The 26,833-nt window shown below is 39.0% G+C and overlaps 1 protein-coding gene across 1 annotated transcript in view; it reads right to left on the reverse strand.

The window, feature by feature from the left end:
• MYH15 (myosin heavy chain 15) overlaps positions 1-26,833 on the reverse strand; it is a 169,846-nt gene that overhangs the window by 81,578 nt on the left and 61,435 nt on the right. The window contains 11 exon segments of the mRNA XM_027118388.1: positions 2,570-2,706; positions 4,524-4,647; positions 5,552-5,571; positions 5,573-5,670; positions 9,218-9,253; positions 9,256-9,304; positions 10,138-10,205; positions 13,198-13,330; positions 14,401-14,580; positions 21,632-21,802; positions 22,413-22,550. Of these exon segments, the coding sequence (XP_026974189.1) occupies positions 2,570-2,706; positions 4,524-4,647; positions 5,552-5,571; positions 5,573-5,670; positions 9,218-9,253; positions 9,256-9,304; positions 10,138-10,205; positions 13,198-13,330; positions 14,401-14,580; positions 21,632-21,802; positions 22,413-22,550 (1,154 nt within the window).

A 26,833-nucleotide genomic window follows, 5' to 3' on the forward strand; every position in this document is an offset into this window, starting at 1 on the left:
TGAAGTGGCTGGGCCCGTGAGCCATGGCCGCTGGGCCTGTGCATCCGGAGCCTGTGCTCCGCAACGGGAGAGGCCACAACAGTGAGAGGCCCGCGTACTGAAAAAAAAAAAAAAGAAAGGAATTAATCTAAACTGATTCAAGAAGAAAAAAATCTCAATAGGCTTATATCTATTAAATAAATTAAATCAAAATTGTAAAATCTTTCATGAAAGAAACACCAGATCTAGATGGTTTTATAGGCAAATTTTACCAAGCACTCAAAGACAGATAATCAAAATAAATTGTTTCATGTTTTGAAAAGAGAAAATATTGCCTAACTCTTTTATGAGGTTAAGGTAACCTTGATTCAAAGTCAGATAACAGCAGAAGAAACAATTACAGGCCAAACTTATTCATGAACATTGAGGCAAAAATACTATAATACTATAAACCATCCCACAATGTATGAAAAATATCATATTTTATAAACAAAGTGGGTTTAACTTTTTTTAATCTATTAATTTAATTCAACACATTTATGGGTTAGATGTAAAAGAAGAATTTAACCCTTTCTTGGTAAACGTGCTTAACAAAATAAGATGGAACGAATGTCCTCTATACAATAAATCATATCTACCAAAAAAAAATCTACAGAAAACATGATATTAAGAGGAAAGCAATATCTTTCCCCAAAGTCAGAAATATGACTAAGTCTGGCAAAAGTTTTTGAAGTTGAAATACCACAAGTTGGTGAGAATATAGAGCCATGGGACTTTCATATACTTCTGGTAAAGAGCAAAACAGAAAGCATTTTGGCAACATCTCATAAAGTTGGAGTTGTGTATAGCCTAAAACCTAATAATTCATACCTTAGAGAAATGCCACTCAAAGTGTGGGCCTCAGTCAGCTGCTACCTAGGTACTATCAGCCAATGGACCAGCATTTTGAGTAACATTGCCCTCAAGAAACTCTTGCATATATGCAGGGGAAGACATTTACAAAAACATCACTGCAGAACTGTTTGTAATAGCAAAAACTTTTAAATAACTTAAGTTTACTTGAGCTGGGAAATGGATAAATAAATTGTGGTATATTCATATGATGGAATACTATATACCAGTTAAGATCAAAAATCTAACCTTAGATTTATCAACATTAATAAATTTAAAAGCTAGTACTGAATGTAAAGAACAAATTTTAAGATAATACACAGAGCATATTTATGTGAAGACTAAAAACATGCAAAATCATGTAACTTTTTAAGGACACCTGCATATCTCCACAGAACTTGGATCAAGGGAGAAATATGCAAGGGGCTTCAACTGAGTCTGTTAGTTTATTTTTTAAATATATTGTGAGTAACTACAGAAGAATGTTAAACTTTATATGCTTTATATATGAAATATGAATGAAACAGAGGGATAAAAACGAATTCAGGATCTCAGGAGCTAGGAATAGGATCTGGATCAAAGGAGAAATACACAAAGGTTTCAACTTTTTTAATTATTTATTTTTAAGAGAAAATGTTAGGAACTGATGTACTTTGATGATAGTTCCATGAGTATGCATTATAATATTTTCTGTATTTTTTGTATTTTAAATATTATATAATAATTCCTTTAAAGTCATTCTATGATTTAGAGAGAATGGATAGTAAAGACCTCATTTTAGAGATGAAGGAAGTGAACTTGAGAAATTAAGAGTCTTACCCAAGTTTACAAAACTGGTCATAGAAGGCATATCTCCTGAACCCCAAACTCTCATAAACTCCCACACCACATTGGGCACTGTATGGAGGTCACAGAAGACTCTTAGTAAATGTCTCTCTAATATCCTTGACATCACTATGTAATAATATTTTTCTTCTTCGGGGAAACAGAGGGAATTAACAGACTGTCAAGTAAGCAAATTATACCAAGACCTGTGGACCTCTCTCCAGAAGGTAAACTGTGCTATGGTAAAAAGTAAATACGACAACCACAGAATCCCTTACTCATAGTCCCTCTATTTGGAGATTTTGTTAGCTTGCTTTCCATGATTCTATTAAAGGTTTTCTTCTATTAAACAAAATCTATGCCTCAGTGTCCAGAGGTGATGATAAATGTCCCTAGTGAACCTGCCTGAAATGAAGTAACAGAGTTATGGTTACATGTCACCAAGAGTAAGTTTCTGACCCAGGGGAGGCTGTAAAGTGATCAGAACACCTACCTACTTTGCAGCAAACTTCCCCACAGAGCTGGCTGTGAGATGCATGCAAACACTTCTAGGTCTGCTTCTGTTTTGAATTATGAGTCACACTGCTCTCAGAGATCCAGACTTGGCCAATTATAAAGAATCCCTCCAAAGGGAAGACTGGAAGCAGTGCAAGAAATATCTGAATTATGCTTATTCTTAGTTAGATAGGGTAATAGAAGCCCTTTGTGCTCTGTTTGGTGTTCCATAATTTTAAAAATTTCAAGTTAAGTCCCAGACTAAGCAGAGGTGGCAGAGCTCTTTACCCTGACCTATTGTAAGGCAATGAGCTAAAGTCACATTGACTGAGGCACACCATTACTCTAGCAGTGGGAACGCAGGGTGGGGATATCATACCTCTCTCCCAGAATCCTCTGGAATTTGATTTGCATCAATTTTCCCCGTACCCTGGCTTGGAACAATGTAAAGACTTTAGATGGTCTCTCATCTCTCATTGCTTTCAGTTGGCCCAGAGAGCCGGCTTTTAAAAACACCTAAAAGAAATGTCAGATGTTACTTCTACTCATAGTGGGCATTCAGTAAATGCCTGTTGAAAGGCCCTGTGAGCGATTGATGTATTTGTTTAGCAGTTCTACTACTTGTTAATATTTCTTAATGTGTAAAATGTAAATTCTAGAAAGTTTGGTTTTTTAAACCTAAAGTTTGCCACACACACAAAAAAAAACAACTTTATTTAATCCTGTGGTTATATTGGTTCCTTAAGAACTTAGACTATCCTCCTCCTGATCTATTGGTAATGTCTAGGTTGTCTAGGGAACTTGGTTTACGTTTTAAGATAGGCCCAGGCAGGGGTCTGCACAGTTTTTCTGTAAAGGGCCAGATAGTAAATACTTTTAGGCTTTACAGGTCACACACAGTCTCTGTAGAACCTCCACTCCCACCCCCATCGCCCTCCTCCTCCACCTCCTCTCTTTCTTCTATTTCTTCTTCTTCCTCCTCTTTAAAAATAACCCTTAAAAAATGTCAAACCATATTCATCTAGGGGAGCCATATAAAAAATAGGCCATGGATATGACCCTTAGGCCATAATTTGCTGACCTCTGCTCTAGAGAAAGTCACTTTTGTCTTAGACAATAAAAAATACACATAAATATTTTTTCAAGAATCATTAGTAATGGCCAAGATGAGGTGAGTGAGGTACCTAAAGCACAAATTTTAAGGAAGCACTCACTTTCAGGGTTGTACAAGTCAGTACTTATACAACCTGAAGAGTGAGTGCTGCCTTAAATTTTGTGCCTTAGGAGGCTGTCTCAACTCATGCTAGTCCTGCCCTAGATGAGTAGTATACAGCAAAAATAACTAAACATACAAGGAAGCAAGGCACCAGGAGTGAAAATCAGCAGAAACAGACTCTCAGGTATTCAAAATGTGGGAGTTGAGTAATATTTTATAATCATGTCCAACAGAGTTCTTTTTCTTAAGCTCTTCATCCCAGACCCTCCAATTCTCCTTCAAATAATTTGGCCTTTATATGGATGTTATTAGAAACAACCTGATATTGACTAATGGATAAAACCAAATCTGTTAGTCAGAAGTTTCCCAAAATATGTGGATCATGTTAAGATCTTCAAGATGAAGCAGAATTTAGTGAATCACATTTAAGGAAATTAATTTTGGATTAATTTTTTGGATGGTAGGGTTGACCTTAACATTTTTTTTTTTTTTTCCTGCGGCACGCGGGCCTCTCACTGCTGTGGCCTCTCCCGTTGCGGAGCACAGCCTCCGGACGTGCAGGGTCAGTGGCCATGGCTCACGGGCCCAGGCGCTCCGCGGCATGTGGGATCTTCCCGGACCGGGGCACGAACCCGCGTCCCCTGCATCGGCAGGCGGACTCTCAACCACTGCGCCACCAGGGAAGCCCAACCTTAACATTTTTAGACAGTCTTTCAGAATTAATTTCCTGAAAGTGTACTTGTGGATGAATCAGTTCACATGCAGACAAGCAGTTATCTCCAGTAAGTTGGTTCAATTTTGTCTAGCTCTGATGTGTATACACATTTTCTAGCACACTAAAGTTGATTCAGTATTTTATATCTTGGCACAAACTTGCTTAGATGAATAATTATAAAAATGTAAATGTAGTCAAGACTGAGGTTCAAAAAACATTGAATTTTGAATTCGCTCTCTCAAATAGTGCTGAAGTTTTCAGTTTCACCGGAGCTCTGTTTGTATTAGTTGTGGTCACAAGAGCTGTAGAATGCCTTATAATTGCACTTTCATGGGTATTTTAAGATACACAGACTTTCCTCCCACTCTTCTCCAAAAGCATTCTTTGTAGTTCTCTGGTTACCTTAGTGATTCCAAAGTGATACTGTGTATGGTCTATCTCCAAGGAGCCAAGTAATTCTTCAGCTGCTTTTCTGCTGCTCACAAACTTGCTCTTTGGAAAGGCCCTTTGGTTCAGAATGTAGTACCTAATTTAAAATAAGTAAAGAATAAATCCTGAGGTTGAGGTGCAAATAAAGGAAAATCTGGACAAGTGAGACAAAAGGAGGTATATATAGACTTCCACCCCTCCTACCAATATGTTCAATTTTCACAAAACTCTTGGCAGTAATAATGAGGATACGAGCAATAATTCCTTACTTTGGAATAATAGTTTGTACTTTTCATAGTGCTGTAGAGACCACCTCACTTGATTCTCGGCTCAATTAGGGAGGGAGGGAGGGAGAAATTAGGAGAAAGAGAAAGAAAGAGGCAGGCTTAAGTACATCTCTATCGTGCAGATAAGGAAACTGAAAAGCAGAGACGTTAAAGGTCTTTTCCAAGATTCCCTCACCCTAATGGTGAATTGGTGGAAAGCTAGAAATATACTTCTTAATTCTGACACAGGTACTCTTTCTACTCTACTCTACTTTGCTCACATTTGCTTGATCACCTATAATTTACACATTTAGAATTTGGGAAATAGAAAGCAAAGGTGCCTCTTCTGCCTTCTGCTGCACTCCCTGCTGGCTTCCTTCCTCTCACAGGATTGCTAGTAAAGCAACAGCCTGCTTGGATGGCAGCTACAATTAAGTACATACAACATTTCAGAGACTCAATTCAGCCTCCATATCGTTCTTCTCTATATATTTCTTCTATATGTGGGTCTATTATCCAGTAATAGAGATTTAAGGATATTACATCTACATAGATGTTGGATTTAAGGGGAAATAACAATGGAACTCTGTCATCATATATCTCACTGCCACCAAAACACATCGATCTGTAGTCTGGAGGATATCAACCAAACAAACAATGCATGCCTAAACACTCCAAGAGAAGAAAACGAAATGGACTGCCCCAGGCTTCTTGGATCCTGGGATGTATGTTTACCTTTGTTTAAAATCAGCATACAGCGGGTCGGTTTGGAAAACCTTCACTGCATATCCTGATCCCTTCCAAGACACCATTACAGCGCAGCTGCTGTAGAACCAAATAAGCATCCATTACATCTGAAGAAAAACGGTCACAATGAGTCCACGTCTAAAAAAATGCTTACCCTAGATTTTGTCCTAATTGCTGCATCTGAGGTTAAAAGAGTTTGAATCTAGTGTTCTCTATATCATAGGTAAGAGGATTCACTCACTCCCAGCCTCATGGCACTCAAAGTACCCATCCTATTATGTAGGAGTCTCCGAATAGGATTTACCTGGAATGAAACCTTTAGTTCACAGTTAGTCAAGATTTTATAAGCAAATACTCCTAGAAGATGAAAAAAATACATTTTTGCTAGAAGGTAGATGACTGGCATTATACTCATTTGCCAGCCAAAAACCAGCTAAAGAGGGGATAAAACACAAAAGAGAACTGGCATCTCCAAGTAAGAAGGGGAGGGATTACAAGAAGGGGGAATACAATGAAAGGGGAAGGTGAGAACAGCCACAACATTGTGTTTACTGTTCTGTATTAGGAAAGAATGGGCCACATCCCGGCCTACTTTCTCTCCTGATTATCTTGAGAAAGCCTAAGTTGTATTCGATAGTATAAGCATTCTCCTAGTACCCCTTTGTTCCTGAGATGGAGCCCACTAGAACTGCAGCTGCAATCTCTGATAGGAGCCTTAGAAAAGCCAACCAATGAGCCACTGTATCTGGCTCTCAGCAAGGCTTCTGGAAGAAGCCAAGCAGCACTCTCCTAACAAAGACCTGCTAGAGTGATATAAGGAAAATGGAATGAGATGATTCTCTGCTTATGCCCGGGGTCACAGAAATAAACTCTAAGCCATATATTCATAGTCCTGCACTCCCATCCCTTTCATAGACAGAAACAGATCATCTGTAAGAAGGAGCAGAAGTGGAGTTCTATGACACAATAGGGTCAAGCATGCTCATTCCCTTTAAGGACATATGAAGAACTGTTTTGATTAGATCATGAAGCTTTTCTTATGACTTTCTCTTAAGACTTAGAAAAAAAAAAAAAACCTGCTGAAATCAGAGCTGATTCGATGGGAGTCAACTCTAATAGGTAACAGAGTTGCTCCAAAATAGAGGTAGCTAATTAGATTCCTTGCTAGATGGAAGCAGTGTCCCTAGATGCATTCAGAAACCTAGCTGATAAGAAACAATGAGGCAAAAACATACAGCGTGAATGCACATGAAGGGTTTGCGTTGCAAAAACTCAAACTGCAGCATCATTGTTTAGCATCACACTTTCCCAGAATAGGTCACAGGCTGTCAAGATGGGAGTCTTAATTACAGGAGGTTAATAAAAATGCAAGGTACTACAGAACCTCAGAAATCAGAATCAACAACATCTGGCTACATATTCCAAGGGTGATTAGTGCTCTGAAGACATAAGTGCTTGTCACATATACAACTTTGAGGCTGACAGCCTCCAACCAAGCTCCACAGAAGCCTGTATTTCCAAACAGAAGCCTGGGAATCTTCAAATCCAAGATGTAAGGAAAGTGATCCATGTAATTAATATCTGTAAAAACTTTGTTTTGTTAATTAAAAACATAAATAATTCACAACCACCTATCTATCTCATCACCACCCTAGCACCATCCATTCATCAAAAAGTATTCACTACAAAGCCAAGAAATGGAAACATTCTAAGTGTCCACTGATGGATGAACGGATAAAAAAGTTGTGATATACGTGTATAATGGAATATTATTCAGCCATATAAAAGGAGGAAATCCTGCCATGTGTGATAACACAGAAGGACCTCGAGGGCATTATGCTAAGGGAAATAAGCCAGACAGAGAAAGACAAATACCATACAATCTCATTTATGGTTCTAGGTATTTTCACCATAAGCTTCTTTGTCAAAAGCATTTTTGCTACAAATGTTTTCACCGCATAACTAATTGGCCATGCAGCAATTTTGCCATAAAAGATAAAATAACTGGTTGAGAGTTTGGTTTCAACTGGTTGACAATTTGGTTTCATTTCTCCATTGACACAATACCCCCATTTTCTATACATGAATCTGAAAGAGGCTGAGGGCCTCAGAGGTGCAGAGTTGAACCCACATTTTCCATAGAACTTGGAACATCTACCAACAGACATGTGACAATATGCCAAGAACAAACAACAGTGTGGAAGGCTTTCATAACACAACACAAAGCTGTTACAAACATGTATCCTAGTATTTGGAAACCGATACCTCTCTCAATGAGGGAAGAAATTTTAGCAAAAAAGAAAATGTGTGATGCAGAACAAGGAGATGAATCAACAAGCCAAAAAATGTACAATGAACTATGAACAAAGACTTGGAAGATAAATGCTTAGGTTCAACCCACAAAGTAAAATCAGATATTTGTACCATATTGTCGTGAATCTACACACATTTTAAATTTATTCAAATATTTTATATTTCACAATAGTCTTTTTAATTTTGTTATTCATTTTTCATGTTTCATTATGTCCTTTTTAATGTCCCTCTTTTATTTTTTGTTATTTTATCTTTTATGACAAAATTGCCTTATGGCCAATTAGTTATGTGGGGAAACCGTTTGCAGCAAAAATGCTTGGGGCAAAGATGTTAATAGCAAAGAAGCTTAGGGTGAAAATGCCAGACACACTCACTTAAATGTGGAATCTTCAAAAACCAAACAAACTCATAGAAAAAGAGATTCGATTTGTGGTTACCAGAGGTGGGGTGGTGGAGTGGAACTTGGATGAAGGTGGTCAAAAGATACAAACCTCCATTTTTCAGATAAACAAGTACAAGGGATGTAATGTGCAACATGATGACTATAATTAACACTGCAGTATGATATGTTGAAAGTTATTAAGAGAGTAAATACTAAGAGTTCTCATCACAAGGAAACATTTTTTTTTCTCTTTCTTTTTTTTGTATCTATAAGAGGCGATGGATGTCAACTAAACTTATAATCATTTCATGATGTATGTAAGGCAAACCATTATGCTGTATACCTTAAACGTATAGAGTGCTGCATGCCAATTATATCTCAATAAAATTGGAAGAAAAATAAAATACTTCTTAAAAAGTATCTACTGCCCAGAAGTACATAACTAAAGAGACAGGTAGTTTTAAGGAAAGGGAAGATATTACTATTATGAAGGAAGACTAGAGGGAGTTCTCAACAATTAGAAATGGATTTAGAAACTCTCTTGATGGTCAATTTAGATAATTTAGAACAAATGATTTCTTTACGCTTAAATATCTACTTTAATCCCCAAATTGATTATTCAATCCCTTCTTATTATATTTTGCCCTTGTAGACAATGGCACAGAAGCTCATCCACATTTTAGCGTGAAATTCAAGGAGGAATTTAAATGATAATGTCAAGCATTCTAATGTTATCCAATTGAGTCTGCTTTGTGAAATCCTTCTGTATGTCCACTTGAATCTCAATTCAAAGGCAATCTTGAGGAGGTTTAAAAAACTCACTTTTAACTTATTTTAGTTTTTCTATCTGAAAATCTACCCTTATATAAAACAAACTGGTAAATATTTCATTAAAAGACATTCAACATAGCTTAAATCAAATGAATTTCCTAGTGTGGATTACAAAGAAATCTATTTACCTGACATTTTGTTCACATTGGGATTTATGCATCTCAAAAATGAGGTGCTGTTGATTTCAGGTTAGTCATCAACTTATTTAGGTTTTCCTAAAACAGAGACCATAACCAACACAAAATCACTTTGTAAATCATTAAAAACACCAATCTATGCCACAAAAGTCTCCATGTTGACCAACTTAGTCTTAAAGCCAGATGCATAGCAACAATAAAATAATGAATTCAACATTCTTCCTTGCTTACCAAAATACATTATTTCCTTCCCTTGACAAGTCAATATTTATCTGACTGACATAGTTCTGTTGTGTATCATATCTACCTGTTTTAAATTTGGTAGCAATACTTTATGAATGGGCAATAAAATGGCTTGAAGAAAGAAACTGTTTCTCAAGTTTCCTGCCTGGAAAATTTTTATCTTAGCTCAGTTTCTCTGGAAGCAGAATCTGAGATGGAGATTCTCGTTCAAGAGATTTATTTGGAGAAGGAGGGAAGTACAGTAGGGCAGGGGGAGAAAAAAGCAGTGGTATGGACTCAGTTTAGTCTGAGTCCTGCAGAAGCTCTGAGCACAAATGCACCAATTATACTACAGTTGGTACCTCCTTGAGACAAGGGAGGGGCCAGAATCTGAAGAGGAGAGGAAGGAGACAGATTAGCTTCCCATTCGACCAAGGGCAATTCTGGCAACTGTGAGTTATTATGAGCTAATATTTTCATAAGTGGTAAGATGGGCTGATAAAGGGGATCTAAGTAGGACACTGACAGTGTCCACGAAAGTCCATTAATATCAAGATAATCTTTAACTTTTCCAACTTGGTTAACTTCAGATACTTTATCCTTATTTGAAGATGTAAAATTTCAAATAAGTAATAACATATGCAGATTGTGAGGTAGTTAATATATGAATAGATGCAATTAAAAATTACTTTATGCAGAGATGCAACCATTTGGAATGAAGCTCCTTTCTTGCCTTTCTTCTCCCCAAACTGTAGAGCTAAAAAAAAGAAGAAGAAAAGCACTAAAAAGGCCCTTTTCTGTCACATTACCAAACCCTGCTGATGAAAGCATAAATGTGTCAAAGTTCTAGAAGCAATATGGCTATGTCTACCAAAAGCTTTAAAAATATTCATGTCTCAACACAAAAGTCTATTTCTGGTGCTTTTCCTTAAGGAAATAGGCAACTGTGCACAGATACTCACTGCAGCATTGTTTAGTCATTAAAAAAAAAAATAAGCAAAAAATTTAAATGGTAACAAATGTCTACCAACAGGAGATTGGTTACTTAAATTATGAAAGAGTATGCGTACAATGAAACACTGCAATCTTTTAAAATGATGATGCAGATCCATAGAACTGGCATGGGAAGATTGCTCGGATTTATTTTGAGAGAAAAATTAGGCTACAAAATAGTTTGTATATTATGATACTGAGTGTGTATACATGTTTTTAAGTGTGATTGTATTACGGGTGACTATATACATAAAAAATGTTGGGTAGAGTATACACTAAAATATTAGCAATTGTGATCTCTCTATGTGAGATCAAAGGTAACTTTTATGTTCCTCTTTTTAGTTTTTCTATATTGTCTGTGTTTGGGGCAACACTCATACATTACTTCTGTAATTTATAAAAACAATCTACTCCCACTTTCTTGAAGCAAAGGAATCTATGCAAAGCCAAACTGTTTTACAAACATTTGTGTAGCGCTAACTCATGAAGGTACAAAAGCATAACAACAAAACCCATAGGCAATCTGGAAAAAAAGGGCCAGCTGTCAATATGAAAAACTGATAAAATACTCTCTAGCTTGAGTAGCAACTGTGCTGGGGCAGATGTCATGAAGTTTAATCACTGATGTCCTATTGACATGCCCCAAGCCTTCCAAGTGAATCACTTGACTTCTTTGTACTTCCCCATGGAAAGGGGATACTACTACCTTCCTTTAATTTTTTAAAAGAATTGTAACTGGTTTACAGTACTTGGATTCTCCAGAAGAAAGTATGGTTATTATGAGTAATTTAATTGGGATGAGTCAGAAACTTGGAGGCAAGTCCTTTTTCAGGGGGTCCTTAAAAATAATGAAAAAGGACATTCTGGACAATTCTCTTCTAGTTCAAAAGAACACAGCACACCCAGAAGAGTCAGAAGATGATTTCCTCTCTCATTCTCTGCCCAAACCACTCTCTGATTTCTTATGACCAGAGAATTACTCATCTGGGAGCCATACACTTATGTGGCCACTGTTTATCAGACTTCTCAGAGGTACTTTAGAAGCTATTAGAATCAAGCAAACGCACTACCTGCAGATTTTCAGGGTCCATACACAATAGATTCCATTTCTCAAGCTCCTCTTGAGGCGGACCAACAGGATTTCAGGCATGCTTCTGAATTATGTCATCATGTGCTAATGCGGCTGGGAAGTGCTAAATTCTCTCCATTCCCTGGCCATGCCATCAGGAGTCCCAAAGCAGGCAACAGGGGACAGGAGTGAGCTTGAAGCTGGGTGTAAGACAAGAGGGTGAGAATGTCACAAAGTAAGAGGACACATCCCACTTAAAGAACAGCTAGTACAGTTTGCCCCATTGCTACAAGGGCATCTGAAACCAGACTGGCCAGATTTTCTATTTTTCCATAATTTCCATTTTTCAAAAGAAAAAGGAAACCCAAATGTGTATGTGAGAACTTCCAATTTTTTTTTTTTTTTTTAATCAGTGTGAACCAAACGTGTTTGAAGACCAGTTCTGCTCAGGAGATGCCAATCTGGCAGCTATGAACTGTGACAACTGTGTCCCTCTGCTGCTGGCAGTAGTCCAGACGTGAGGGTAATGGCAGCAACCTGGCCTCTGTATCCTCCAAGGCTTTGTATCATGGTGCAGAAGTCTGAATTGGATCCTGAATCCAGGCAGCCTGTCCATCTCTCTGTTTTGTTTTTTTCCAGAAGACAGTGAGAGTGGAATAGGCACGAGGCTAGTAAGCACAAGTCCTGTTTCCTACCTTGCCTTTGCCATTTAGTAGTGTTAAATTAATGAAGCAAGGAGGCCATCAGACTGAGGTGGCTCTAATGCTGTGTGGCAGCCTATGTAAGCAAACAAAATCTAAGTCTGTTAATGCCCCAAGGTTACCAAATCAAAATGCTAAGGACAACCAATCGCAAACAGCCAACTGGGCTTTAGATACAGCTAATCAATAATTTCTTTACTTTGCTTCTACCTTTTTTCTATAAAAGTTTCTCCCTGAGCTCCTGTGGGTGGAATGCTGTTAACCACTTCTGATTTGGTGCTGCCCAATTTCAATTGCTTTTCCCTCAAATAAACTCTTAAAAATTTTCATATGCCTGAGTTTATCTTTCAACAGTAGATTTGTGAAACTTTAATTCTGTACTTGCTCCTATAAGATAGGGAGAGATTTCCCTTTACATGAATCTAAAAGGGCTAGGACAAGGATTGAGTAAGATAATGTATCTAAAAGTGCTTTGTAAATTACAGACTACTAAACAAGATTGGTTGTTAGTTGGTCAGCAAGTATTTATGGAGTGCCTGCTAAACAGGCATCTGCTACATGCTTGAGGATGCATTTGAACAAGTGAGACATAATCTCTGCTCTCATGAAGCTTACAAAAACCCCATTACTATAATATAAAAGCACGGTGAAAGAGAATTCCAAGATATTTGGGGGATATGTATTAAAGGAGCTTGTTATCTCTCCCAAATCACTTATCAAAACATGGTTTTCTGCTGTCTCTTCAGCTTGGTTAAGTAGAAGATAAAAGCAGGCTGGAGCAGTCTCCTTGAAATCTATCTACCTTAGAGCACCATTTCCCCGAAAAACCACCAGCCAGAGGACGGAAAGGCTAATAAGAGGGGATGACGCAGACCACAGGGATCAAACACAGATATCACAGGAAAGAAGCCAGGATTTTATAAGTGCTGAGGCAGACATGGGTTCCATTCGGAGGCTGAAAAATTGAGGAAGATTTTTCAACTCACCAGTGCTGGTACTGATGTAATTTTCAAAGAGTTTTGCCAGGAGTCTGTTGGACGACTTCTGAAATATAGCCACCACTGTTTCATTAAGAAAGGCTTTGTTCTTTTCGAGCCAGCCACTGATGTTATAAGGCACCTTTGGAAAGGCATGCAGTTCAGGTAACAAAAGAGGTGAATGCATAAGTTACTTAGAAAATTGTGTATTCCTTTTAAAAAAATCATGAATTGTGTGGGTCCTTTAATTTTAAATCAGTTTGATGTAACAGTACTGAATAAATACTCCAGAAATCTATGTGCAACCCAAAGAGATTCTCAGGCTTTACCATTTACATTGTGGAAAGAAAGGACGAGAAGGGGAGGGAGGGAGAGGGAGAAAGAATCAGGGAGGGAAAGAAACACCAAGGAGAGGGAGGAAGAAATAGATGGCGTTTCCAGGAGAAACAATTCACATCAGCCCTCCTTCATAGGCAAGAACAGATGCAATAAAACAACTGTCTCTGACACACAGTGAGCATTCTAAAAACATTATCAATGATATTTTACTATAAATATCATTATAATTAATATTCAAGGATATCAAAGAAGAGATTTACAAGCATATCTAGGTACAACTGGCAGGTCATTTTTAGGTCAAAGTATTATTTTATCCTTCGTCAGTTCTCTTTTTGTGCCATTCAGAATTACTGACCAGAAGCATAAAAGCAGAAAGAAGGGGCATGCGCACGCACACATACACACACACACACTCCAGTGGGGAAATGAGGAGAGGGAGTGAGGGTTATTAGGAATCTTTGTTGGTCATAGTTTGGAGACCATTACTTCACAGTACTCTTTATGAGAGAAGGGGAAAAAAATCTTCAATAAAAAGATCAATTGAAATCACTCGTTCACACAATGTTAAGTTGAAAGGAAGGACAAGTAAGGAAAAGCCCATGTCTTTGATGGTCTCCATAACGTTCTGAAGCTGTCTTACTTTGAGTTGGGGTGACAGAGTCGATTTTGAGATTTTTGACCTCTGTTTTTATAGTATGGGTGTTTCATATCCTAAGTGCTAAAAGGCTACACCAACTTTTTTGGGGGACCTGAGATTTATTTTGTTCATCTCTTTAATCTAAACTTTACTTATATATTATCTAAGGATTTGGGCTGAGTACATTTGAAACAGAGGCAGGAAAATTCAGGGCTGAGGGTCTAGAGGTAACTTACCACTCCTGCACAATGGACAAGGTCAAAGTGAGCTTCATCTTTCTTCTTATTGTCAGGCTTGGGCTTCTGGAAATGAACTGGCTTTCCAAAATGGTTGTCAGAAAGTTTGGTCTTGAAAGTCACATCTGCAGCCTGATGAAACATACATTCCTCTTCAAGGATGGAAAAGATGCCCATTGGCTGTTGGAGATACAGATGAACAGCAGCTGAAAAAAACACCAGTAAGCAGTATTTTCAGTAGAGGGTCAATGTAAATTCTTTCCTATGAACCTAATTAGTTGACAAGGAGAAAGGAGCTTCACTACATATAATTAGCCAATCATCCATTCAACAAATATTTATTAAATACCTACTAGGTACCAGGCACCAGCAGGAGCTGGGGATGAAGCCATGAGCCACATTCACAAAGTGTCTGTCCTCAGGGTACTTACATTCTAGTGGAGCAGACAGACAATAAACAAGTAAACACTAAATAAATAACTTAGTTTCCCATAAAGGCTCTGAAGAAATCATGCAAAGTAAAGAGAGAGAATGACTGGGGCTATGTTAGAGCTATTTTAGTAGGAGAGTCCAGTAAAACCCTCTGACCTGAATGAGAAGAGCAAATCCTGAGAAGACCTGTGCACAACTGTACTGGGCAGAAAAATGAAGAGTGCAAAGGCCCTGAGGTAGGAGCACCCTTGCCAAATTTCAGGTCCTACCAGAGGCAAGTGTGGACAGAGCAGAGCTAGTCGGAGAGAGTGCGTGGAAGGAGAGATGCAGTACTGGATCCCAAAGGCTTTATAGGCCATGGTAAGACATTTGGATTTTACTTTAAGTGTAATGGGAGGCCTTTGGAGATTTTTTAAGTGATGTGATTTAATTAATACTTGAAAAGGATTATTTGTTTAGGAAGGGGTTGGCAAAGTAAAGCCTATGGGCTAATCCTGCCTATGGTCTGTATTGGAAAGCCGGTGAGCTAATAATGGTTTTTACATGTTTAAAGGGTTGTTTAAAAAAGCAACCAAGAAAGGATATGTGATAGAAAACTGATGACAGCATCAGAAAGCTTTTTCTCTAAAGGGCCATATAGTAAAGCTCTTAGACTTTGTGGGCCACAGAGTCTCTGCTGCTCCTTTGCCATCAACTCAGTCATTTCAGTCCTGAAAGCACTAATTGACGATATGTAAATAAAACAGTTGATTGATAGTGTTGGAGACTGTGAGCGGTCACTGAAACGTGATGCTGGTGGAGAGTAGAGCTGAGTCATAGCTTGCTGATGGATAGAACGTGGGGTGTAGTAGAAAGAGGAAGGATGACCAGGTTTTGGTTTGAGCAAATGGGTAGTGGATGCTGCCATTAACCAATATAGGGTATATACAGATGGGGAAAAACAGGTATGGGTGGGGGGGAAAGATGAGGGATTCCTACATTTGCGAATCTATTTGTGGATTTGTATGTTCATTTATCTACTCCACAAACATTTTTGAAATGCCTTCTATGAACAAATCACTGTGCCAAACACTTTGGGTTATAACAGAAGAATCAGACATGGGCTCTGGCTGCAGAGCATCTAACTGAGAAGACAACACATGCACATAATATGTAGACTACAAAGCAAACAGAAAATATCATGAGAGTTCCAAGATAGAACCATGACCCCTTGGTCCAACAACATAGATTTCATGATTCTCTACCAATCCTTTGTACCTAAGAACCACAAATGCTCAGGTTTGGGAGAGACATAGGTCTGGCCCAACCCACCGAAAAGCTCCTTGAATTCCATTTACAATTTCTCTCTAAAAAGTAGGTTAGCCTATGCTTGAATATTTTCATGGAGAAGGAACACACCAACTCCGAGTCAAGGCTCTGGCTGGGTGATATATGAAAAGAAAATTTTTTTGTGGTTTAGAATCCTTTGTTCAAAATTATGCCACTGGAGCATACGAATGGGTCTAATTTGGATTATTACATTCTTGAAGAACATGTTTTTTATCCACCTGAGTCTATCATTCTAATATACGGACTATGGTTTTCTACCTCTTTTGTCTAGTCTCATAGACTTAGAATCTGCACTTTATAGAAAATGTATTGAATGACATTCCATCAATAACTCTTGTACTGAAGGGCTCCGGCACATCTTCTTTCTTCCCAAGCATCCAGGTGGGGGATGATGCAGTGAGTAAATATGCAAAGTCTTGCTCCTGGCGGCACTGACCTTGCAAGTTCTTGGCAAAGTGAGAAATGTGGAGGAGAACAAGCAGGAGGAAGGAGAACCTGATAAAACTAAACAATTGAGTCACCGGTACAGGGTCTTAGAGGTGTGGACTCCATCTTGTATTGCATATTTTCCTACCACAGAAATAGTCAACCTTCAGTGAACACTAGAATGAATCATTTAAAAATGTAAGCATCTCCTGGGATGGTGCCTGTTAACAAGAGGGATGTGGCAAAGCCTCACAGGGAGCAGCAGCCCCCATCTCCAGCAGAGCCACCTTCCATACATGAGGACCATCGTGTCCCTGGGACACCAATGAAGCCATCTTCTGTTTGGAGATGAATGGATGTTTTATGCAAAGCAAGTAGATGTCACAGCTCAAAACATAACAATTAAACCACTGAGGAGGGAAAAAACGCTATTTCTTCAGGGTCTTCTCTATTTCTCCAATGCTTAGGAAGTATAAAACCCCTAATAAATTTGAGGGCTTCTAGCAAATTAATTTCCAAATAGGTCAGGAAAAAAAGTAATTGTGTTCTGTCCTGTAGCATCAATTGTCTTCTAGCACACAGTATATGGTCTAAGTCAGTTGCCCTGACTCTGAACATTAATGCTGTAACCTCTCCTTCTTCAAATCTTATCAATTCTGCCTTCCTCTCCTTTTACATCTGTTACTTTCTTATTATTTCCATGTCTGCTGTCCTGATTCAGGGCCTCTATTCCTCACCTGCTGTAATAGATTCTTAATTGCCCTAACTCTAGCTTTCCTCCCATCCCAGACCCCATACATAAACCCACCAGATTAAACCCAAGCATCTCTGACTGCCCCATTGCCCGATGTGGAAACTTCTCTGGCTCCCCATTGCCTAAAAAACTGTCAAAATTCATTAAGATCCCTTCACAGCCTGACTCTCCTGTTTTACTTCTAGATATTTCGGTCTGTATACTCCGAGCTCTAAGCAGATTTTGAAATGTGTCCATTGCTTTCCTGTCTCTAAGGCTTTGCTCTTGCCTGTCCCTTCACATGCTCACTATCTTCCTCTTTTCACCTGCTGAAATTATATCCATTTCTTCAGACCCAGCTGAAAATTTACCCCCCTTCCCAGCAGGCCTTCCTAGATTCCTGCAGGCAGAGGTGACCTCTGCTCTTCTGAGCTCTGTGGGCCTTTGTCTGTGCCTTTACTGCATTTATCCTGACACATATTTCTACATTTATTAGACTTACAAATATCCTATTTGACTGCATACATCCTAAGGGCAAGGGCTATTTTTAACAAATGCTTAAGTTTTCCACAGCATTTCATTCAAAGTTTTATAAATAGTAATGTAGTATTAGGCCTAAAATTAAGGTCCAATATTTTGTGGGCTTTGACATCAGGGGAACACCAGGAAAGCCTCAAATGACCTGATCAGGGGTTCCCTTCCCCATGTTCTACAGTGGGTTAGGTCCTCCAGCCATGCAACATTCTTTATCATGGGAACAGGCACAGAGCCTGCTTCTTCTTTTTTTTTTAAATTTTATTTATTTATTTATTTTTGGCTGCATTGGATCTTTGTTGCTGCACACGGGCTTTCTCTAGTTGCAGCGAGCGGGGGCTACTCTTCGCTGTGGTGCACCAGCTTCTCATTGCAGTGGCTTCTCTTGTTGCGGAGCACGGGCTCTAGGCGTGCAGACTTCAGTAGCTGTGGCACACGGGCTCAGTAGTTGTGTCTCATGGGCTCTAGAGCGCAGGCTCAGTAGTTGTGGTGCACGGGCTTAGTTGCTCTGCGGGCATGTGGGATCTTCCCGGACCAGGGCTCCAACCCGTGTCCCCTGCATTGGCAGGTGGATTCTTAACCACTGCGCCAACAGGGAAGTCCCGAGCCTGCTTATTCTTGAGCAAGGGATTTCAGTTACCCGCAAGCCCATATTCAAACAAGACAATCACATCCTCCAGTGGGAATCAGTGTCACCTCACCCTATTATTACTACAAAGCCCGGCTCCCACAGCTCTCGCTTTTTCATTCTGCTCCCAAGTGTAACTTCCATGTGACCTCACATGGCAGGCAGTGTCCTCCTCCCCCAGGCTGTGAGTATATGTGACTTATAAGCTGCTGTCAATCTCATCTGTCCAGTGTCAGGGGTCATATGTTCAGCCATTCCCATAACCCTAGGATAGGAATCCCTCTCTCAGCAGTGGAGTGAGGAGGAAGTGATCAAAACAAGTAGTTGCTAAATACATTTACTTGTTAAACTTTGGAAACTAGTAAAATTTTGGTCTTAAGACATCTTTGCAATTATATCCTCAGTACCTTGAGTGCCAGGATGATGTCTCTGGTTTGTGTTTCTCACAACCCTTAGCATAGTAGGCCCTGAGGTGACTAAAATCTAGGTCCTCAGCAAATTTCTGTTAAGGAATTGATTGATAGGCGAACACTAAGACATACAGGTTCAAGCTGTGGGACCTGGGCTGCTTTGCTGTGGGCAATAGTTAGGCAGAAAGTAAGAGTTGTGAGCCAAAAAACACAATGTTATATGTTTAAAGAAAATATTTATGTGCATACAAGGGATAACTAACTAGATATTAATGTGGTTCATTTTATAATAAAAACACCAGAATTAGCATATCCAAAGAACTCTACTTGGGAGACAACAACAGTCATTGCCAGGATGCTACCAGGATTTAAATATTTTAGAAACTTCTATGGGATATCTGACACCTTTGACTATTGGCATGTGGAAACATCCTGTTGTCTGACCATGGATCATTGCATAGAAACAATCACAAGTAATTTGGGTCAAGTCAGACAAATAAGGTGAAAAATGTGACAAAGTTGGTAATAAAGTTTGGACTCGAAAACAGTTAAGATGATCAGTATTAAAGTTAATTTTCTCTCAAAGATAGTAACAATCTAACAATTTATCCCAATCCCTGTCCCATGAGGGACTTTTTCCAAAAGGGCTGAATTGTTGGAAGAAGGACGTAGCCTCTCAAGGTGACTCATTGAAGGGGCAACAGTTTTTAAATATATAATTTTGGATGTATTTGTTTTAAAAAATAATAAAAATAATCTCTTTACCAATACCTAATGTAAAACCATAAATGTAATCAATGTTAATACTTTGATATGTAAATTATTGATGCTCAAGTTCTAAACAAACTAGAACATTTCAAGTAATCAGATAAGTGTGAGCTAATCCTGTAATAGATCAGTTCACTGCATACGTATAGAAGATTACTGTATGTTTGAAGACCAAATTAACAAAGTTGGTATGAAAATACTTTTTTTTAGTTTGATATAAACTTTTCTGTACATGTAAAAACACAAAACTTACATGTATGAAAATCTCTCTTTTCCTGATATACACACACACAGATGCATTCTATAAGACATATTACATGTACTGATGTATTTTAGTTCCTTTGAAAACTTCCCATGATGCATTCTGTTTCAAGGAGTGAGTTTGATCATTAATATTTCCTACAAATTTCCTTCATGTACCTGAGCAAACACAATGATCTTTTCAAAATATAGAATCGTTTCAAGAAACATTTTGGTATTCTGCATTTGCCTGACCTGAACACCTTTGAAATCATTCACAGGAAAACAAAGACTTATCTTTTCCTTCTATCATCTGCTCAGTTTTGTTTCTTTTTTCTCATTTTATCATATCAGTAGAAAGTACAACAGGAAATTACATCTAGGTTGCTAGTGTCTTATTTAGAATAACCTTGTCATAAATAAGATAACAGGCTTCAGATCAACTACAAATCAGTAGCATTCACAGGGCTATTAGGATCTGAATAATGTCTGCATCCCACCTTCCTGCCTGAACACAGTATCTTGTCATAATCAGAGTAAGTAGATATTATAGGTGACAACTGACCAAAGTTAAATCTGCCCCTAGAAGGGGCTCCAGTTCTATTGTTTCATTTCTAATTAGGAAACTATAGCTTTAATAATGCCACCAAATATTTACCAGATCATGGTTAGGTCATTATTATCATTATTTTTAATCAGCTCACAAGCTGGTTCATTATCATTATTTTTTTAATCAGCCTGTCCTCCCCCCAGGAAGTTCACTGGTTATAAAACAAGAAAAATCAATGTGATGTCCACTCCTGTTAGGAATAATGGCTACTATCAAGGAAGATTTAGTTTCATCTAAGTCTAACATAAAATGGGTGGGACAGTGATTGATACAATCTGGACCCCACAAAGGACAGTGAAAGGTCAGTCACCCTTGCCGCTTCCTGACAGGGTTGCTGAGAATCAGATATGACAGCATAGCATAGCTTCCTAGACCTGTGTCCAGAATTCACTGCAATCCATGGCTATAGCAAGACACAAGGGCATGTAGCTGTTCACACCCCACCATGGTTGCTCCCTTGGACAAAGCCACAGGAAAAACCATACTGAATTTCCCCAGAAAATCTGGTTTATCTTTTCCAGAACACATGGAAATAGTTCAAAGTAGAGGAACATCATCGAATTCAGAAACCATACACTGCAGCTAATTTACTAATAAGCCATGAAGTATTGTCATAAATTACTTAAACTAACAGGTACTTGTCCAATTAAATGAACAAACTACATCCTTCAAGGTAGAGGCCTTGAGGATTTATGGCAATGGTTTGTTTGCATGCTAATTTGCCAAATTTTGTTAAGCTGCTCTGGGTCTACTCATGCACCTTATGTTAATCAGCCAGGCCCTACAGGGTTCATCTTTTCAGCTCTGTGTTTTTCCAGTCAAGAACAGGACCCTTTTTCATCTCAACAAGCTTCCTCACCTATTAACAGTGGAGGTCATGCGTAAGCAGCAAATGTGTAGCGACAGTGTGAGTTAGAGATGATGGAGTAGGTAACTGACGTGAGAGTTTAGTTACGATGCCACGGTGCTGCACAAAAAAGAACATTAAGAGAAAATGTGCAGAGCTCTCCTGCCCTATTTCCCATCCCCTTCACAGAGCCTGGGTCCTGACATGGATCAACATGGCAGGCAGGGACAAGTCTCCTTAAACGAAGATGGATGAGGAGAAAAACATGCATCACCTTCTCAATGAGATCTTTGCAGGCTTGCAAGTCCAGGACAAACTCAATGGACACCCAGTCAGTGCCTTCTCTCCTCTTTTCCTCTTGCTTCAAAACCAGCATGTGCTGACTGAAGAACTGTTGTAAATTTTCAATGGTAAAATTAATGCAAATTTCTTCAAGGCTGTTATACTTCAAGGCTGTGATTAGGTAGGAAGAAGAGATAAAAATAAAATTGAGAAAATGGTTATTATTGAAGGTGATGGTTAATTAACTTAATTGTGGTGATTATTTCACAGTGTATATGTGCACCAAATCATTAAGTTGTGCTACTTAAATATATACATTTTTTAGTTGTCAAATATAACTCAATAAAAAAATGAAATAAAATTGAGGTCCACTTGCAAAAATGTAAAGAGAAAACCATAACCACTATCATATGTTGGCAAGTAGACCCAATAAGTAAAAATAGCACAATTAAATTCTTACCTCCTTCATCTATACCTGCAAACTAAAGATTATGACAGTTCAATAATACTTAATGATACTACAATTCAAAATCATAAAAGATGTCTTTATTTACCTCTATTTAAGGCTGAATTAATTTCTTAGCACTATTAATTATAATAATAGTTATTGTTATTTGTTACTATTAATAATAGCTTTTTCCAACCAAAGTAACTCTTCAGGTTTGCACAGAATGAATCTCACCATGCTTTGACTAAATTTTCTGAAATTCAATTCACATAGTCTAATCTCCTTGTAAATATACATTGACTTCATTCTTACTAAATATACTTACATTAAGCATCTCAAAACCAACGATGTCAAGAATGCCAATGAAGATTAGCTTCAAGATGGTGAACAAGTAAGACATGGAGATCACCTTCCTCCCCACAAATACATCAGAAATACATCTACACGTGGAACAACTCCTACAGAACACCTACTGAACGCTGGCAGAAGACCTCAGACCTCCCAAAAGGCAAGAAACTCCCCACGTACCTGGGTAGGGCAAAAGAAAAAAGGGAAAACAGAGACAAAAGAATAGGGACGGGACCTGCACCAGTGGGAGGGAACTGTGAAGGAGGAAAGGTTTCCACACACTAGGAAGCCCCTTCACTGGTGGGGACATGGAGTGGCGGGGGTGAAGCTTCAGAGCCACGGAGGAGAGTGCAGCAACAGGGGTGCGGAGGGCAAAGTGGAGAGATTCCCGCACAGAGGATCGGTGCCAACCAGCGCTCACCAGCCCGAGAGGCTTGTCTGCTCACCCGCCGGGGCGGGCAGGGGCTGCGAGCTGAGGCTCGGGCTTCAGTCGGAGCGCAGGGAGAGGACTGGGGTTGGCTGCGTGAACACAGCCTGAAGGGGGCTAGTGCGCCACAGCTAGCCGGGAGGGAGTCCGGGAAAGTCTGGAGGTGCCGAAGAGGCAAGAGACTTTTTCTTCCCTCTTTGTTTCCTGGTACGTGAAGAGAGGGGATTCAGAGCACCGCCTAAACGAGCTCCAGAGACGGGTGCGAGCCACGGCTATCACCACGGACCCCAGAGACGGGAGCCTGTGCAGCCTGCCACTGCCAGGGTTCCGTGATCCAGGGACAACTTCCCCGGGAGAACGCACGGGGAACCTCAGGCTTGTGCAACGTCACGCCGGCCTCTGCCGCCTCAGGCTCGCCCCGCACTCCGTGCCCCTCCCTCCCCCTGCCCTGAATGAGCCAGAGCCCCCGCATCAGCGGCTCCTTTAACCCCGTCCTGTCTGAGCGAAGAACAGACGCCTTCGGCGTCCTACCACAGAGGTGGGTCCAAATCCAAAGCTGAACCCCGGGAGCTGTGCAAACAAAGAAGAGAGAGGGAAATTTCTCCCAGCAGCCTCAGGAGCAGCGGATTAAATCTCCACAATCAACTTGATGCACCCTGCATCTGTGGAATACCTGAATAGACAACGAATCAACCCAAATTGAGGAGGTGGACTTTGGGAGCGACGATATATATATATTTTTTCCCTTTTTCTCTTTTTGTGAGTGTGTATGTGTATGCTTCTGTGTGTGATTTTGTCTGTATAGCTTTGCTTTTACCATGTGTCCTAGGGTTCTGTCCATCGAATTTTTCTTTTTTTTTGTTTTAGTATAGTTTTTAGCACTTGTAATTGGTGGATTTGTTTTTTGCTTTGGTTGCTCTCTTCTTTCTTTCTTCTTTTTTATTACTTTTTAAATTTTTTTATATTTAATAATTATTTTTTATTTTAATAACTTTGTTTTATTTTTCTCATTCTTTCCTTCTGTTTTCTCTCTTTTATTCTAAGCTGTGTGGATGACAGCATCTTGGTGCTCTGGCTAGGTGTCAGATTTGTGCCTCTGAGGTGGGAGAGCCAAGTTCAGGACATTCGTCCACCAGAGACCTCCCAGCTCCACATAATATCAAACGGCAAAAATCTCCCACAGATCTCATTTTCAACAACAAGACCCAGCTCCACTCAATGAACAGCAAGCTATAGTGCAGGACATCCAATGAAAAACAACTAGCAAGACAGGAACACAAGCCACCCATTAGCAGAGAGCCTCCCTAAAATAATATTAAGGTCACAGACACCCCAAAACACACCACCAGACGCAGACCTGCCAACCAGAAAGACAACATCCAGTCTCATCTACCAGAACAGAGGCACTAGACCCCTCCACCAGGAAGCCTACATAATCCACTGAACCAATCTTAGCCACTGGGGGCAGACACCAAAAACAACAGGAACTACAAATGTTCAGCCTGCGAAAAGTAGACCCCAAACACAGTAGGTGAAGCAAAATGTGAATACAAAGAAACACAAACCAGATGAAGGAGCTAGGTAAAAACCCACCAGACCGAACAAATGAAGAGGAAATAGGCAGTCTACCTGAAAAAGAATTCAGAGTAATGATAGTGGAGAAAATCCAAAATCTTGGAAATAGAATGGAGAAAATACAAGAAACCTTTTAACAAAGACCTAGAAGAACGAAAGAGCAAACAACAATGAACAACAAAATAAATGAAATTAAAACTTCTCTAGAAGGAATCAGTAGCAGAAAAACTGAAGCAGAAGAATGGATAAGTGACCTGGAAGACAAAATAGTGGAAATAACTGCTGCAGAGCAGAATGAAGAAAACAGAATGAAGATAATAGAGGACAGTCTCACAGACCTCTGGGACAACATAAAATGCACCAGTATTCGAATTATAGGGGTCCCAGAAGAAGAAGAGAAAAAGAAAGGGACTGAGAAAATATTTGAAGAGATTATAGTTGAAAGCTTCCCTAACATGGGAAAGGAAATAATTAATCAAGTCCAGGAAGCACAGAATGTCCCATACAGGATAAAACCAAGGAGAAACACGCCAAGACACATATTAATCAAACTATCAAAAATTAAATACAAAGAAAAAATATTAAAAGCAGCAAGGGACAAACAACAAATACCATACAAGGAATCCCCACAAGGTTAACAGCTGATCTTAGAGCAGAAACTCTGCAGGCCAGAAGGCAGGGGCAGGACATATTTAAAATGATGAAAGGGAAAAAACTACAACCAAGATTACTCTACCCAGCAAGGATCTCATTCAGATTTGACAGAGAAATTAAAACCTTTACAGACAAGCAAAAGCTAAGAGAATTCAGCACCACCAAAGCAGCTTTACAACAAATTCTAAAAGAACTTCTCTAGGCAGGAAACACAAGAGAAGGAAAAGACCTACAATAACAAACTCAAAACAATTAAGAAAATGGTAATAGGAACATACATATCGATAATTACCTTAAATGTAAATAGATTAAATGCTCCTACCAAAAGACATAGACTGGCTGAATGGATACGAAAACAAGGCCCATACATAGGCTGTCTACACGAGACCCAATTCAGACCTAGGGACACATACAGACCAAAAGTGAGGGGATGGAAAAAGATATTCCATGCAAATGGAAATCAAAAGAAAGCTGGAGTAGCAATTCTCATATCAGACAAAATAGACTTTAACACAAAGACTATTACAAGAGACAAAGAAGGACACTAAATAATGATCAAGGGACCAATTGGAGAAGAAGATATAACAATTGTAAATATTTATGAACCCAAAAAAAGAGCACCACAATATATAAGGCAAATGCTAACAGCCAAAAAAGGGGAAAATGACAATAACACAATCATGGTAGGGGACTTTAACACCCCACTTTCACCAATGGACAGATCAACCAAAAAGAAAATAAATAAGCAAACACATGCTTTAAATGATACATTAAACAAGATGGACTTAATTGATATTTATAGGACATTCCATCCAAAAACAACAGAATACACTTTCTTCTCAAGTGCTCATGGAACATTCTCCAGGATAGACCATATCTTGGGTCAGTAATCAAGCCTTGGTAAATTTAAGAAAATTGAAATCATATCAAGTATGTTTTCTGACCACAACACTATGAAACCAGATATCAATTACAGGAAAAAATCGGTAAAAAATACAAACACATGGAGGCTAAACAATACACTACTTAATAACCAAGAGATCACTGAAGAAATCAAAGAGGAAATTAAAAAATACCTATAAACAAATGACAATGAAACCACAACAATCCAAAACCTGTGGGATGCAGCAAAGGCAGTTCTAAGATCAAGTTTATGGTAATAGAATCCTACCATAAGAAACAGGAGGAATCTCAACTAAACAACCTAAACTTACACCTAAGGCAATTAGAGAAAGAGGAACCAAAAAACCCCGAAGTTGGCAGAAGGAAGGAAGTCATAAATATCAGATCAGAAATAACTGAAAGAGAAACGAGGGAAACAATGGCAAAGATCAGTAAAACTAAAAGCTGGTTCTTTGTGAAGACAAAATTGATAAACCATTGGTCAGATTCCTCAGGAAAAAAAGGGAGAAGCCTCAAATCACCAGAATTAGAAATAAAAAAGGAAAAGTAACAACTGACACTGCAGAAATACAAAGGATCATGAGACATTACTACAAGCAACTCTATGCCAATAAAATGGACGACCTAAAAGACATGGACAAATTCTTAGAAAAGCACAACCTTCTGAGACTGAACAAGGAAGAAATAGAAACTATAAACACACCAATCACAAGGACTGAAATTGAGACTGAGATTAAAAATCTTTCAACAGATAAAAACCCAGGACCAGATGGTTTCACAGGCAAATTCTACCAAACATTTAGAGAAGAGCTAACACCTATCCTTCTCAAACTCTTCCA

The sequence above is a fragment of the Aethalodelphis obliquidens genome, unplaced genomic scaffold, assembly GCF_003676395.1.
Source record: "Aethalodelphis obliquidens isolate GAN/ISIS:26980383/991018 unplaced genomic scaffold, ASM367639v1 scaffold1, whole genome shotgun sequence".
Taxonomy (NCBI): Eukaryota; Metazoa; Chordata; class Mammalia; order Artiodactyla; family Delphinidae; genus Aethalodelphis; species Aethalodelphis obliquidens.